Here is a 13278-nt window from a genome sequence, read left to right on the forward strand (position 1 = left end):
GCTGCCCCTGCACAACAGCTCTGCTTGTGGGGCCGCGGGTTTCCATGGAACGAATCTTCCAGGAAGATAGGAACGAAACCGAACTTCAGACTAATGCCAGTCACCACGCTGGCGCTTCCTCTGTGGATTTTGCACCAGGTTTCCTATCCTCGAGAGTCTAGAGTGGGGCTGAAATTCTTCTATCCAAACGCGATCTCGCACCATCTAAGAGGCTGCAACATGGGCCTGCCACAGCGATGGTTCATGACCGCATAATTTCTCACACAGGAAGGGTTTTAAGAGCGACCGGGCGTTACCCGACATTCCAACCTGCTCTCGGGTTCTAACCGTGAAATAAAGATACAGGTTTGTCCCAAAACAATTATAATCTTTCGCATATTCTTTAGCCTATCGGCCCAGGGTGCCGAGTCATCCATGATTGGCACTGTAGTCAATGGATATTCCAGGGGCCATGCTTCATATTGGTCGTCTGATTGGTTTCTTATAGATCCCCATGCTTGGCGCCAAGGCTGACACTGTTCGACCAGGGGTAGCCAATAGGGGTCTCTAAGGGGAATATTGACGTGGCGTGGTGCACGTCACAACCATTCGATCGCATCTGCAATGCAATTAGTCCCGGGGTTCGTGCCCTAAGCGCTATGCAGTGACGAAAGCGAACGAAGCAATGCGATGTCTGGTGACCAAGCCGGGAAGAGGGGTTAGAGTCTAGTGCCGGCAGCCACGGGCATTTTCATTTAGCCGAGAGGCTTTGCTTCCGACCAGCCTAACTCTTTTTGAAGACCTCGCGTCGTGGTGATAACAGGATGTTCCGAATGATAGTCTCCAATAAGCTTGGCGCGTCGACCGGATGAGAAACTAAAACCACAGAAAAGCGTGCGCGAGCATGCTCGAGGAACGAACCCCCATACGAAGTATTTCGTTTTATTTGGTTTCTTATTCGTACGCCGGAGATAGGCTGCTGAGGCATAGAACCTTTTATATGAAAACCCGACCCCTGTCGAATCATAGACTCGGGGTACGTGGGTGGACCTATGAACCTGGGACTTATCTTTTAGTGTATGTAGCGGTCGGCGTTCGGCTAGTCGAGGAGCTTGACCCTCCGGAGCTGCGAATATCTAGACTGCTTTAGTAGGTGCGCCACAGTAACATCGCCTGATTGTGGCAAGTCTGAGACCACCTTTTAGCCTTCTCCGCGCAGCAGTTCTTCAAATGCTCCCTGTTCCAATCCGTCCATGATATGCCGGTGTAATGCTGTACTAGTACGAGATATGAACTCTCCAAGAGATCGAAGAGATCACTCCAGATGACCTCTCCGGTCATGAATACAATACGAGAGTGGTCATATGCCAACAGGACAACCTCGAAATGACCTCTCGATTCGGCAGGTGATTGGACGAGCAGGCTTAATTGTGACGAATGTGGGGATGCATGCTTATCATCATGATGAACTCCACACGTTAATTGTGGACCCATCCGAGAGCACGAGGCGTTATCTATGGCCTGGTAGATTCTTGGCGTTGCTCTCTAGCTTTCGCCTGAAGATTGCTAAGCAGAAGCCCCTGAAAAGAATGCCCTAAACAAAATGCCCCTGGATATGATAAGCAGGGCTCTATCACACCTGTCTACTGATAGCTACCTCTTCAACTTGTTGAGCAGGGGGTAGGGAGATATATGGGTGTTCTTTGGTCCTGGTAGTGCGCGCTAATTGGCCGTGGAGCTAATGAGAGAACTAGATAGCGCTATTTGCCGAAACTTTCTGCACGAGCTAAGCTCTGTTCTTCAGAGAAGTGAACAATAACTTGAATGCAGGGCCTTGATCTGAACTAGTGCAAATGGCAGCGTCGGCCTCCGACGGCATCATTGTCTCATTCTCTCAAATGAAGCTATCCCAGGCCGCGTAGCCTATAGACTGCTCTTGCTACGTATGCCTCGTGACAATGTTGCATCGCTAAACGACATGGGAGGAGAAACCGACTTCAGTCGTGATGATTCCAGGCCTCAGCCCTGCAATTATGTTGAGTTAAGTGCGCGATTTAGTGCTATACAGGTGTATATAAACCGTGTGATCGCCGCTGATTCTCAGCTACTTTGTCCTCACCAGCATTTCTCCAAGTCCTCATTCTCCCCTCCTCCTCAAAGCCTACAACCTCAACCATGAAGTTCTCTACTGCAACTCTCAGCGCTACGCTCCTAGCTACTGGTGCTCTTGCAGCCCCTCTGACATCCCAGCGTCAGGCTCGTAACCTTGCACGCCGTGCTGCAGGGACTCGCCACAGCCACCCTCCCTACAAGCCCAACACCGAGGAGCCTCTCCAGCTGAACGCTACTTCCCACGAAGAGTACAGCTCCAACTGGGCGGGTGCGGTTCTCATCGGCACTGGCTACACCGCAGTAACGGCTGAATTTGTGGTCCCGCTCCCTTCTCCCCCCAGCGGCGGCTCCCCTTTCGAGCAATACTGCGCCTCCGCATGGGTGGGAATCGACGGCGATACCTGCAGCTCTGCGATTCTCCAGACGGGTGTCGACTTCTGTGTCCAGGGAAACACTGTCTCCTATGATGCCTGGTACGAGTGGTACCCCGACTATGCCTACAACTTCAACGGTATCAGCATTTCCACGGGCGATACCATCCGGGTGACCGTGGACGCTTCGTCCAAGACCACTGGCATTGCCACGGTGGAGAACGTGTCCAACGGTCAATCGGTGACTCACCGGTTCAATGGGGGTGTGGACGGCGACCTGTGCGAGTATAATGCGGAATGGATTGTCGAGGACTTCGAGTCTGGCAGCTCGCTGGTGCCTTTTGCGGACTTTGGGACTGTCACTTTCCAGAATGCTGTTGCTAGCAAGGGAGGTTATTCGGTGGGACCCGCCGGTGCGACGCTCCTGGATATCGAGCAGGGGAACCAGGTCCTTACCTCTAGCTCCAAGACCTCGAGCAGTGTTACGGTGAGATATGTTTGAGAGCTCTAGATGAGGGCGGATGGGGTATAAGGATTGGCGGATTTCATCATTCTGAGCGGAGACATGGTCGAATTTCGGCTTTTATATGATTCCTTGGGCCTTGGATGTTGATGCTAATGTAGCGAGTTTGTACCCAAGATTTAGAGGAAAAATGTAATCCGTTCTTACGCTTGGCCCTTGACAATGTTCTGTCGAAAACGAGAACTCATACTAGTAGGATTTCCCAGCTTGGGTTGGAACCTAAGGATACACTGACTAGATTTCAATCAGGTAGCGCTACTAGAAAAAGAACGACTGCAGATGATAGTAGCCAGTTATTATCAGTGACTGTTCAACATATACGCGGACGGAGAACCGGAGCTGTGGGCGGTTGCCACTCCGGTTCATGCCTAAAGAGGGATCTTCGGGTTTTAATAGGACAGTTCCTGAGAGCTGCCGCCAGGAACTGTTGCTTTGAATATTACACGTGGTTCGACTCGTCATTTCATTCCCAGTAGGCTAGTTGTATCCTAGATTCGCCTTCGAGCACATCAAGATCTGCGAGGATAAGGTTCCCGTGTTAATGCGCGATCTGCCGTGTATTTACCCCGGCTTGATTGGTTCACGAATGACCTACTTCTACTAGTGGACGTCTAGGTGACACCCAGATCTCGAAGCTGATCATTTCTACTAGTAGTAATGATATGCATGATCCGGGGATTGTATGATAGACCTTGCTTGCAAGTCAGATTCTCAGTTATTTGCATTGCATGTTTTGCTGGGAAGCCTCAGCTCCAGATCGAAGTCAACTCCGATATTTTGAGAGAAACATCGTCCGTACTCCCATCCTTTGAAAATACTTGGACATGTGTCGCGTTTGCGAATGGGAATATCTGGGCGGTAAGGGTAGACTCTCCTTCACCTCCGAAGACTTCAACCCCGGCCCAGTCTAGTAAAATCCGTAATTTGATTATTCCGTGCTCGTCTGGTGTGAGTGGAGCATGGTAGATGGTCGGAAACGTCTTGTCGATGTCTGTGATGCCAGACTTGGTGCGATCGACAAACATTAACTTTTTATCGAAGTCATAGCCGATACGTGTCTGAGTCTTCAAGTCTGACGTAGCTCGAACAATGATGCCGGCTTCAGACGTGCCCGAAGTCGTTTTACCTTGGTCGGCGAACGCTAGTTCGATATCGAGCAGTCGTTCTTGAGGGCCGAGATCCTGAACGCCGTTTCGGAGAGATGACCAAGATCGTCGGAATCTTTCCTTTCCTCTCAGCTCTGTAATGTTCTGATGGGGCCATTGAAGAAGGATAGCCTTCTCCCCGTCCTGCTTCAGCGACAGATGCCGAGGGAACGCCATCGCCCCGCGCCATGGATTTGTGGGAATTTTCGAGCCATATTGCCAGTTATTCATCCAGCCTAATTGGACATGGTCATCCTCGGGTAGGCCATTCCAAGCAGTAGCAGCGTACCAATCCGGGCCCCAATCCATCCAATTTGCCGTCTCGTTGCCCGGGTACGCGCTATCGGCGTCTGGAACGAATGCAGTCCCGTTGAAGTCGCCGATGAAGTACTGCGTGCCAGACCCGACAGTTCCCGGTGGTCCGCCGGGGTTCAGTCCGACGACAAGGACCCACTTTGACCCTGTCTTGTCGGCTTTGAAGGGCAATGGGAAGAGATTCGGGCATTCCCAGACGCCGCCGACGGCGTTCACGGGTCCGAATTCACTAGCGACTGTCCAGTCGATAAGATTGTCTGAAGTCCAGATCATAAGTTTGTGAATGTCGGACAGCGCTGTGACGAGGATCCACTTTTGTGTCTCGTCGTGCCAGAAGGCGAATGGGTCGCGGAAGTTCTGCCATTGGTCTTCGTACGGAGCGGCCGGGGTCTCGATGATTGGGTTGAGGGCGTCGTAATAAGACCAAGTCTTGCCATCATCCAAGCTATAGGCGAGAGACTGAGACTGCTGGTTGGCTTTGACAGATTTCCCGCTGGGTAGATCCTGTGCGTATTGATACTGAAGTTTTTTTGACGCAGGGTTAATAATTGCAATCAAAGTTGTCGACTCCCAAACTCACTGCAGAGGTATAGATAGCAATCAGAGGGATCTTTCCGTCGACGCCCAATCCGCTGGTGTTGTTTGTGTCCGCAACAGCACTTCCAGTGAAGATCATTTCGGTGACATTCTGTGGGTAGCCACGCGCGAGAAGAGCAATCGGCTGGTGTTCCCAGTGCATCAAATCATGGCTCGTGGCATGACCCCAAGAGATATTGCCATCTTGGATTCCATACGGATTGTGCTGGAAGAACAAGTGATAGGTCCCGTCATGGTACAGTAAGCCATTTGGATCATTCATCCAATTCTTCGTGGGCGAGAAATGGAACTGAGGACGGTATGGCTCGTGGAAGCTTGCCGCCCATGTGATTCCAGCCCACAGGCTCAAGTATAGAAGCCGCAAGGTGTTCATTGCGTGATAGGCTCCAGCTTCCCGGTGAACATGTTTGCTCCAAGCTACGTCGAAGAGCTGCCCCCAAGTGGTCTTTATAGCTTCATGGTGCGCTTTCGCTTACGCGCATATTTAATCCCCATGGGGGGGAGGGGGCTGTTTGGGGACGGCCGCTCGGACAGTTGCCGAAAGTCGTTAGCGCCGGCGATTCTTTGGAGAAACATGGACTATCAAGCGGCCCCCCGCATGCCGGATGGTCTCTCGTTTCACGGGGATGCGGGAGACGTAGTGGGGTTTACCCGTGGTTCCTCGGTGAAATTCATGAGGGGAATCCTGGAAAAGTCGGCATCGGGGTATCCTCGGCTCGTGGCGTGCATTGGGGCAGCTCGGGCTTTATTACGGACGCCAGGAGCGGCATGCTAGGGATCGTCAATTGGATCTAAGTATCTCACGGTGGGGTAGAACGTAAGGATGTCTGCGCGTCTTACCCGCAGGACTGGCCGACCTTCCTAAAACCGTAGAAGCCATGTAGCTACCGTGTAGCTTCCCCCCACACCTGTAATGAACGCCCCGTTGCTCTCCAATTCTGGGTTCTTGGCTTCGTCAGGATACTTTATTTATTTCTTGGCTTTCCCCGGTCTAAAGACGAGACCGGCCGCGTCGTTTGGATCGTACTGCCCCTCGACTGAGAAGTTTCCCCTTCTGCATTTCGACACTGGTTTAGCGAAGCCACACATGAGCTAAGGGGGTACTTTAAGGATGAATTGTTCTTGAATTTGATTCTGTTCGCTAGTGACTGGGAAAAGGGCTTCAAATCTTTCCCATAGACTCGAAGGAAAGCTTCTCTTGGCGTGAGCCAGCTCCAAAACCTGGGTGGTCAGAGTCGCCCGAGCTCGCGACACTGGGACCGTTTTTGACCCCAGGCGTCCCAGGGGTTTCGTCGTTATCATCACTATCATCATCATCCGAAATATTGGAAGATACCACTTGGCTGTAGTTATCTGGTGCAACGCGATTGCAAGGCACTCCCGAGTCCTCCTGGTCAATTATATTTTGGCATTGATATACCTCGTGCTGAATATTCGTCCCGGACATAGGTAACCCCAAAGTGCTGTTAACACTCTGCAATTCGACATCCTCAAACCTGATCCCCGGACAGGGGTGGAGATCGGAGCAATAGATGGAGGCGGCGACATTGTATCGCGTAGTGCCCTTGATATTAGACCAAGTGACATCTGAGATGGCCATCTTCGAGGTGTTGCAATTGTTCTCCGCCTCGTTGTAAATGCACTGCGAGATTTGAATAGGCAAAGCTACATTGGTCAGTTCAAAGTTGCGGAACTGTACATTTTTGACAGTCCCGCTTCCGCCGCCGCCGGCATCTCCGTTAGAGCTGTCATCTTCTGGAATACCTTGCCAGGTTTTGATAAACGCGGCTTCCATGCAATTATTGCAAACGATATCTTCGAACAGAATATTCTCAACATAGTCGGGGGTTGCAGGATACTGGCCGAGCGACCCGACAGCCATTCCAAAGCCCCAGTTGCAAACGACATTGCGGACGGTTAAATTTGTCGTATTACCTTTCACAGCAATACAATCGTCACCGTTTGTGATATAGGCATTCTCCACGAGAAGGGTGTCGCTATTCCAGGAGTCGTATCCGTCCGTATTGACTGTGCCCCATTCATCATTGCTGATAGCGCTCACGTAGAAATTGGTGATCGAGACGTTATAGCTGTGTGACACAAAAGTGGCCCAGAATTGTGGCTGAGTGATATTCAGATGGTCGACCCACAGATTCTTGGGATTCATAAAAAGTGATACTGATCGGGCGACCGGGTTGGTTGCTGTGGTTTCGGTTCTCGGTATACCATGCTTGGCCGTTACCGTTGTACCAGCCCCCTTCCCCCCTAAAGGTGACATTCTCTCCCCGAAAAGCCAAGCAGTGGATTGGTCCTGGAATACCACAGAATAAGAATTTGCCAGCCAGTATTCGATGTCGTCAGAGAAACGGAGCTCTCCTCGGAGCACCACATCACAATTTGCCAGGTTTGTAGTATTCAGCACTGAATTGATGTGGAACGTATGGTCCGTAAAAATCACCTCGCCGTCGGTCCCGCATAATTCGAAGGCTTCGTGAATCGACGGTGCATCGTCGACAGCTTGACCCTCATTCTTGAGAGACTCTGGATATAGTATACAGGTTGTGCCTTCTTGAAGAACATAAGCTGTTCCAAGAGTAGCAAGGCCCAGGGGCAGCAACAATTGCATGGCGCCGCACAGTTGCCCCTTGCTTGTGGGTTCAAGTTAAGGGGAATAGTCGTGTGTTTGAACGGACCTCAGAGCTGAGGTCGAGCTCACCCCTATATAGTCCCGGACTTCTTGTCCCTGGAATTACCCGATTATCGGACGTGACGGCATTCCACGCGAACAAGAGGATCGAGGGCAAAGCTTCTCCGCATAAATCGGTACCTCGTTCCTGTACGAGCGGAGATCAGGTGACTGGTATCCAATCAGCGCTGCTTCTTCGGCCAAGCGGTCCGAGCGGAATGCGTACGCATGTCGGGGAATGTCAGGGGCATCGCATTGAGGTGAGGAGATCTGCGGCCCTGCGGGGAACGTGACATGGCGTTCCCAATCAGATGATATGATGCTTCTAGCCGTCTAGTCTATCGTGGAATCATCTGACATTGCTATATTTCCGGGGAAGTCCACGAGACAAGAGAAAAAAAAAATAACTCAATGCCGATTAAGACTCAGGGTTCTTCTAATATAGCGAGGCGATCATATGCTATCGCTGTCGAGAACGACAAAACCTCGAGTCGATGTAGCTACAACCCCGGCTCTCGGACCCTTTGGCCATTCTATGACTATCGTCTTTATAATGGTTTGGGGGCATGATCTGGTCATACTCTCGATTTCTTAGAGCCGATAACCCGTGTTTGCCGACTGACGAGAGGAGAGAAGCCTTCATCACACGAGCATTACATGGACAGGACTCTCCAAGCAATCCGTCGCGGCCGAACGTCGCACGTCCGCCTTGGGTTGAGACTTATTCCATGGCAAGCATTCCTCGGCTGCGTCGATGAGAGCCATTTCACCTTGGAATCCGTGCATCCACCCCTGCTACCGGAGGCGCTGGGGGCTTGCATATGAAGGCTTAAGTGGCACCCAGCCCTTCCGTGGCATCTGGCCCGGACACTCCTTCAATTCTCAGGTGTTTCAACAAGAAATGCGATAATTCTCAGCCATGGCTGGGATTTGAAATTGGTCAACAGACAAATCGTGCTCAAGGGCGAAACTTCAGGTACAAACAAGGCATTTTAGGGCACCATCCAGGCGTCTTCCTGGATATTGTGCCTGAGGCATTAAAGCTAATCCGAAACGGGTGACCCGGTCGTGGATCGGTGGTGCACTCTACCTTTGACACTCGAAAGGGCTAACAATACTTTATTTGCGAGCCAGTCGAAACTTTTCACTGTGTTGGATATATTGAAGCAAGAAGTGGAATGGATCTCGGGATGGATGATGAAGTCATGAAATATCCCCCTCAGCGTGAGAACTGCAACTAGCAAGACCAACTGGAAAAATCTACCTTTGATCTTTGCTCTCATATACAAGCGAGATGACAGCTGAGAGCTTGCGTTCTCCTGAATAGATCCAGTCAAACTAATATGTGAGATAAAGGTGATTTAGACTTGTTAGTCATGATGCCAGTGCTTGAAGGGACACTCTTTCTGTCCCTGATGCCTTCTGGTTGAAGTCTTTACCCGAGTGTGGCGCGTACAACAAGCGGAATGCCTCATGCACTGTTGCTGGGACGGGTCGTCGGTTACGACGGAAATGATCATCGCTGACACACACGCCTATATAGTTGTGCGATTACCTCCATAAAGCCAGCCAGGAAAGATCGTGTCCCAAAGTGGTTACGCGATGTCAGCGCCACAACCTCCACAGTGCAGCCAGCCACTAGATTGCGGATAACTTAACTGGACACTTATCCACTGAATTTGGAGATCGACAGGATCCTCAGCATGCAAACCAGCAAATCGAAGGACTCCACGTCAGTCTGCGGGTGCATATCTGCAGTACTTTTGTCTACGCTCGATCTCAGTTGGCGTCTTAAATACCGTTCGCAAATCTATCTCTGTCTTCTAATCTATCATTCTTTAGCATAACTACTCTGTCGCTGTATATCCATTTAGTTGACCTCATCTGTCTTCCTTTCCACTTCGAAAATGGGTGCTATAAAAATTCCCAAAAACGATAAAAAATCCCCACGGTGGCTGCTGGATCTGGAGGAGTGGAGGATCCAACCGTATACTGAAGTCTCGAAGGACATTCTGGCTAGCGAAGGCTATGGAGTGGTTTCCTATACCTGGGGGGTTCATTGCAAACTGGAAGAAACCAGTGCCACCTTCGGAGTTGCCAGATGGTGTTATTTGGAATGTCCCTACCACTTCTAGATGGACCTTGGCAGAGGCCAGAGAGGTGATGAAAACTATCGGTACGCGCTACATCTGGTGGGACTGGATGTGTGTTCCGCAGGTTCGAAACGATGACTTGGGTAAAGGACTCCTCGATGCAAAGGGAGAGGAGATAGGGAAGCAACTGTGAGTTATTAGGGATATGTTGCTTTTGTACGGTGTTTCGAGATGTTTTGTGGACAAATCAGAGGAGAATATTAGCTGATCGTCACAGGCATATCTACAGGAATTCGAAGAAAAGCATCGTCTGGCTACATTCAACGTCTTGGGCGGAAGAGTCAGCGCTCAAGAAAATTCTGCTCTTAGGAATGACACGGCCCGGGGATGCGGACCCAGAAATCGTTCGAAAGCATACAGCTGACGTAGAGCAATGGATCCAGACCGCCCAGAAAGAGGAACGCTGGTTAAAGTCCGGGTGGACTTTGCAAGAAGGTGTTCTCCTGGGAGATACACTTCTCATTGATAGTAATGGAAAGCCATTCTCGGACGAAAGATTCTACAACGAAGCCCAGGCAACCGTTAGAGACTTGTCTATCCCGATTTCAGTCCTGGCACACAACCTTGCCTCGGCTTATTTCATACACGTTGAAGGTCATGATCCCGATCCCGTGAGGCCAGGAGCAGGCCAGTTTGGAAATCTGTTACCGAAGTCGCCCAACTCAGCACTCTGGCTGCGGCGATCGATCAAGTTTCTCGTTGAGACGGGATTGGTATTTTATTTCCGGGGGGAGCCCGCTCTATATCCTCGCTGGTAAGCAGAGCCGAGAATACAAGTACGTCGAAGACTCCTGCTGGGCATTGATCGGTGCAATGGAGCTCGAGAACGTCAAGGTTGAATACGGAATTCCCATGGACGATGTTAAGAGGCAATTCTTGTCTGCCCTTATCGCAAAGAACCAATGGGAAATGTTTTTCCTTCCCCCCCCGAGTGTCGTATAAAAGAGAAAGCGAAAGAAGGCACTGTTGAGAGAAAGTTCCGGTGGCTTTCGATCGCGGACGGTGCTTTGTTACCTCTTGGTCTCTTCTTGGTTGAGTCGCATCCAAGCCCGGGGTTTACCGAGGACAATCTGCCCCAGATCATATTCTCGGACGAGCACTTCGGTTCCGACGATCTCCGCCTCAAAGCAAAAGAAGGTCAAGTCATAGGTCTCTTTCGGGCAGCCAAAGAAACTGTTACCTGGTTCCGTCACTATCGCCAGGACGAGGATGGGTTGCGAATAGTCTCTCCTCGAGTCGTCGCATTTGCCGAGGATGCGCTGTTTGAATCGGCTTGGTTCCTGCCTTTGTGGGATGTCGATATCAAGGGTGAGATACGAGGCAAACGTTGTGTCTTATTACTTCGATTCAACGGCGAAAGCGCTGCTCAACCGGCGCGGGCGGCGTTTGGTGGGATGATTGACATTTGGGGAATTGGGACTGAGAGAATCGAAATCGACGAGATCATACTGGACCCTACTCCATGAGGTCGTTTGGAGGGTTAGTCAGGACAATATTAATGATGCATGGGTGTGTTAGATTGGAGTTTTAGGTTCATGAGAACCTCGAAGAAGGCGTTATTCGTTACCATGCACGTACGAGCTCACTGATTAATTGCCTTGACAAGCTATACTGATTTGAGCGTAGTGATATCTCCTTATAAGAGATTGTTGCGCAGTGGATTCTGTGGAGTCTGAGGTCGTGCTGGAATATACTAAGAGGCGCTTGCTAAAGCGAGGTCCTGGCTGAGAGCACAATTTCCTGTCGTCAGCCGAGGGTTCAGGGATGCCTTCAGTCACCGCCGATCATGCCTGTGTATAGTATAAGTAGCGCTTGCCCCGGAGAAAAGCGAAGATTTACACTGTCAGCGTGGGGCTTGAATTGCATTCCAAATCACCCTGAAAAGCGCAGTCCATAACGATAATGATATAACTAGTCTCTGGTCTATTTTACTAATATACACATGTGGATTCCATACGTTATAGAGATCCCCTAACATCGGCCGTTCTCTATAATACTCATGAGGGAGGGTTTCACGTAAGGTTTTGCTTTACGCTTTGGTCCTAACCGCTGCTCAGTCATCACGGTTCAGGGTCTCACCTTCGCTGACCTCCGCTTATCGACCCGATCGACGGTGTGTCTCAGTCTCGTAGGATGTTTTCCCGCGTCAAGTACGAAGTACCCTTAAATATGGAATCCACTTTCCTGATCCAGTAAACAACGAAGCTTGTCTGTAGGACTGTCATCAATGCGGTGACGAGATCAGGCTCGCGCAGTGGGTGGTGGAATGGGCCATGTCTTAGATCCCCACTCCCTTTCGCACCTGAAAGGCCGACATGAGCAGTTGCCACAAATCAGCCCCTCGGGGCTATCCTATTTCCGGTTCCTGGTCCGGGGTGAAAGTGGCCCACAATTCTTCACAGTTGACCCCATAGGTCATTCGTGTCCGTACATGAAGCTTAGTTACAAGCTACTGGTTTGTCATCTGATACATACCGACTCTTTTTTCTATTCTTGTCTGGTCTCTTAGTTTCTTGTTTTTGACACAACCCGTGGGGCGTAGCGCATCTTCGACCTCCTAGGCAAAGGATATAAAGCCGGAGAACTTGTCCACAAGATGTTGAGAATATCCTCAACCACTCACTCGCTTTGCAAATTAAATCGTTTGACGTTATCCCCAAATTTAAGATGAAGTTCATCGCCTCGGTTGCGTTGCTGGCTGGCACTGCCATGGCTAGCCAGAAGGAGTTCAAGCTCAAGTCTACTGGGGCCACTCTTTCCCAGCATGACAACCTGTACTTGACTGCCTACCACACCGGTGCCGGTACCAACGATGCTGTCTTTCAAAGCAATGCCACCGTTGCTTCCAACTTCTTCCTAAATGGCACAAACGCCTTCGCGGACTTGAAAACCCAGTACCCATGGGGTATTGAGATCCAGTCTGACACTAACTACGCCGGTAAGTGTTTCGAAGCAAATGGGGATACGGCCCCCTATAGAATGATCACTATGGCTAATGAGGAAAATGAACAGCCTGGGACTCTGTCACCATCAACGCCGGCACTGGCTCCGATGGATTCTCTGTCAAAGGTGGGGAGTTGGTTTGGTCCGAGGCTGACGGCTTTGGTGGTTGGTTGAGTAAGTATTGTATTCATCAATCGACCCATGAAGGAATTCTAATATCTGCGACAGTCTGCGACTGGAACCACGGTGTTCCTCAGCTGTTCTACCTGGACCGCTACTATGACGACAAGATTCCCTCTAGCTGCAGCAAGGCCTCCCTCGCTGTTTCCCAGTAGACTAGCTACTGAAGTTGAATTGATATAATTTAGCTAGGGTTCTGATGTTGGAGATGGATACTCGAAAAGAGTAATTAGCCCAATCTTAGATTCCCAAGTAATAAAAGTTTAGAAACTTT

At 50.4% G+C, this 13278-nt stretch overlaps 5 protein-coding genes across 5 annotated transcripts; 3 read left to right on the plus strand and 2 right to left on the minus strand.

The window, feature by feature from the left end:
• Positions 1 to 2154: 2154 nt before the first annotated feature.
• On the plus strand, positions 2155 to 2964 carry N7468_003418 (A4/G1 family peptidase; the record flags this gene model as incomplete). The annotated part of the gene is made up of 1 exon (XM_058472715.1): positions 2155 to 2964. One exon carries the CDS (start codon positions 2155 to 2157, stop codon positions 2962 to 2964), a length of 810 nt encoding a protein of 269 aa, XP_058331718.1.
• A 767-nt stretch (positions 2965 to 3731) lies between these two features.
• N7468_003419 (glycoside hydrolase family 32 protein) lies at positions 3732 to 5415 on the minus strand (the record flags this gene model as incomplete). Its single annotated transcript, XM_058472716.1, has 2 exons — positions 3732 to 4964; positions 5026 to 5415. The coding sequence occupies 2 exons, from the start codon at positions 5413 to 5415 to the stop codon at positions 3732 to 3734; spliced, it is 1623 nt and encodes a 540-aa protein (XP_058331719.1).
• Positions 5416 to 6204: 789 nt separating this feature from the next.
• N7468_003420 (uncharacterized protein) lies at positions 6205 to 7668 on the minus strand (the record flags this gene model as incomplete). Its single annotated transcript, XM_058472717.1, has 1 exon — positions 6205 to 7668. The coding sequence occupies one exon, from the start codon at positions 7666 to 7668 to the stop codon at positions 6205 to 6207; it is 1464 nt and encodes a 487-aa protein (XP_058331720.1).
• Positions 7669 to 9756: 2088 nt separating this feature from the next.
• On the plus strand, positions 9757 to 11347 carry N7468_003421 (uncharacterized protein; the record flags this gene model as incomplete). Its single annotated transcript, XM_058472718.1, has 4 exons — positions 9757 to 10010; positions 10099 to 10594; positions 10644 to 10817; positions 10859 to 11347. 4 exons carry the CDS (start codon positions 9757 to 9759, stop codon positions 11345 to 11347), a joined length of 1413 nt encoding a protein of 470 aa, XP_058331721.1.
• Positions 11348 to 12548: 1201 nt separating this feature from the next.
• On the plus strand, positions 12549 to 13159 carry N7468_003422 (uncharacterized protein; the record flags this gene model as incomplete). Its single annotated transcript, XM_058472719.1, has 3 exons — positions 12549 to 12819; positions 12894 to 12998; positions 13053 to 13159. 3 exons carry the CDS (start codon positions 12549 to 12551, stop codon positions 13157 to 13159), a joined length of 483 nt encoding a protein of 160 aa, XP_058331722.1.
• Positions 13160 to 13278: the final 119 nt, after the last annotated feature.

This window comes from Penicillium chermesinum (genome assembly GCF_028974085.1).
Source record: "Penicillium chermesinum strain IBT 19713 chromosome Unknown utg000003l:1.0-5111272.0:1.0-5115320.0, whole genome shotgun sequence".
NCBI classification, from domain to species: Eukaryota; Fungi; Ascomycota; class Eurotiomycetes; order Eurotiales; family Aspergillaceae; genus Penicillium; species Penicillium chermesinum.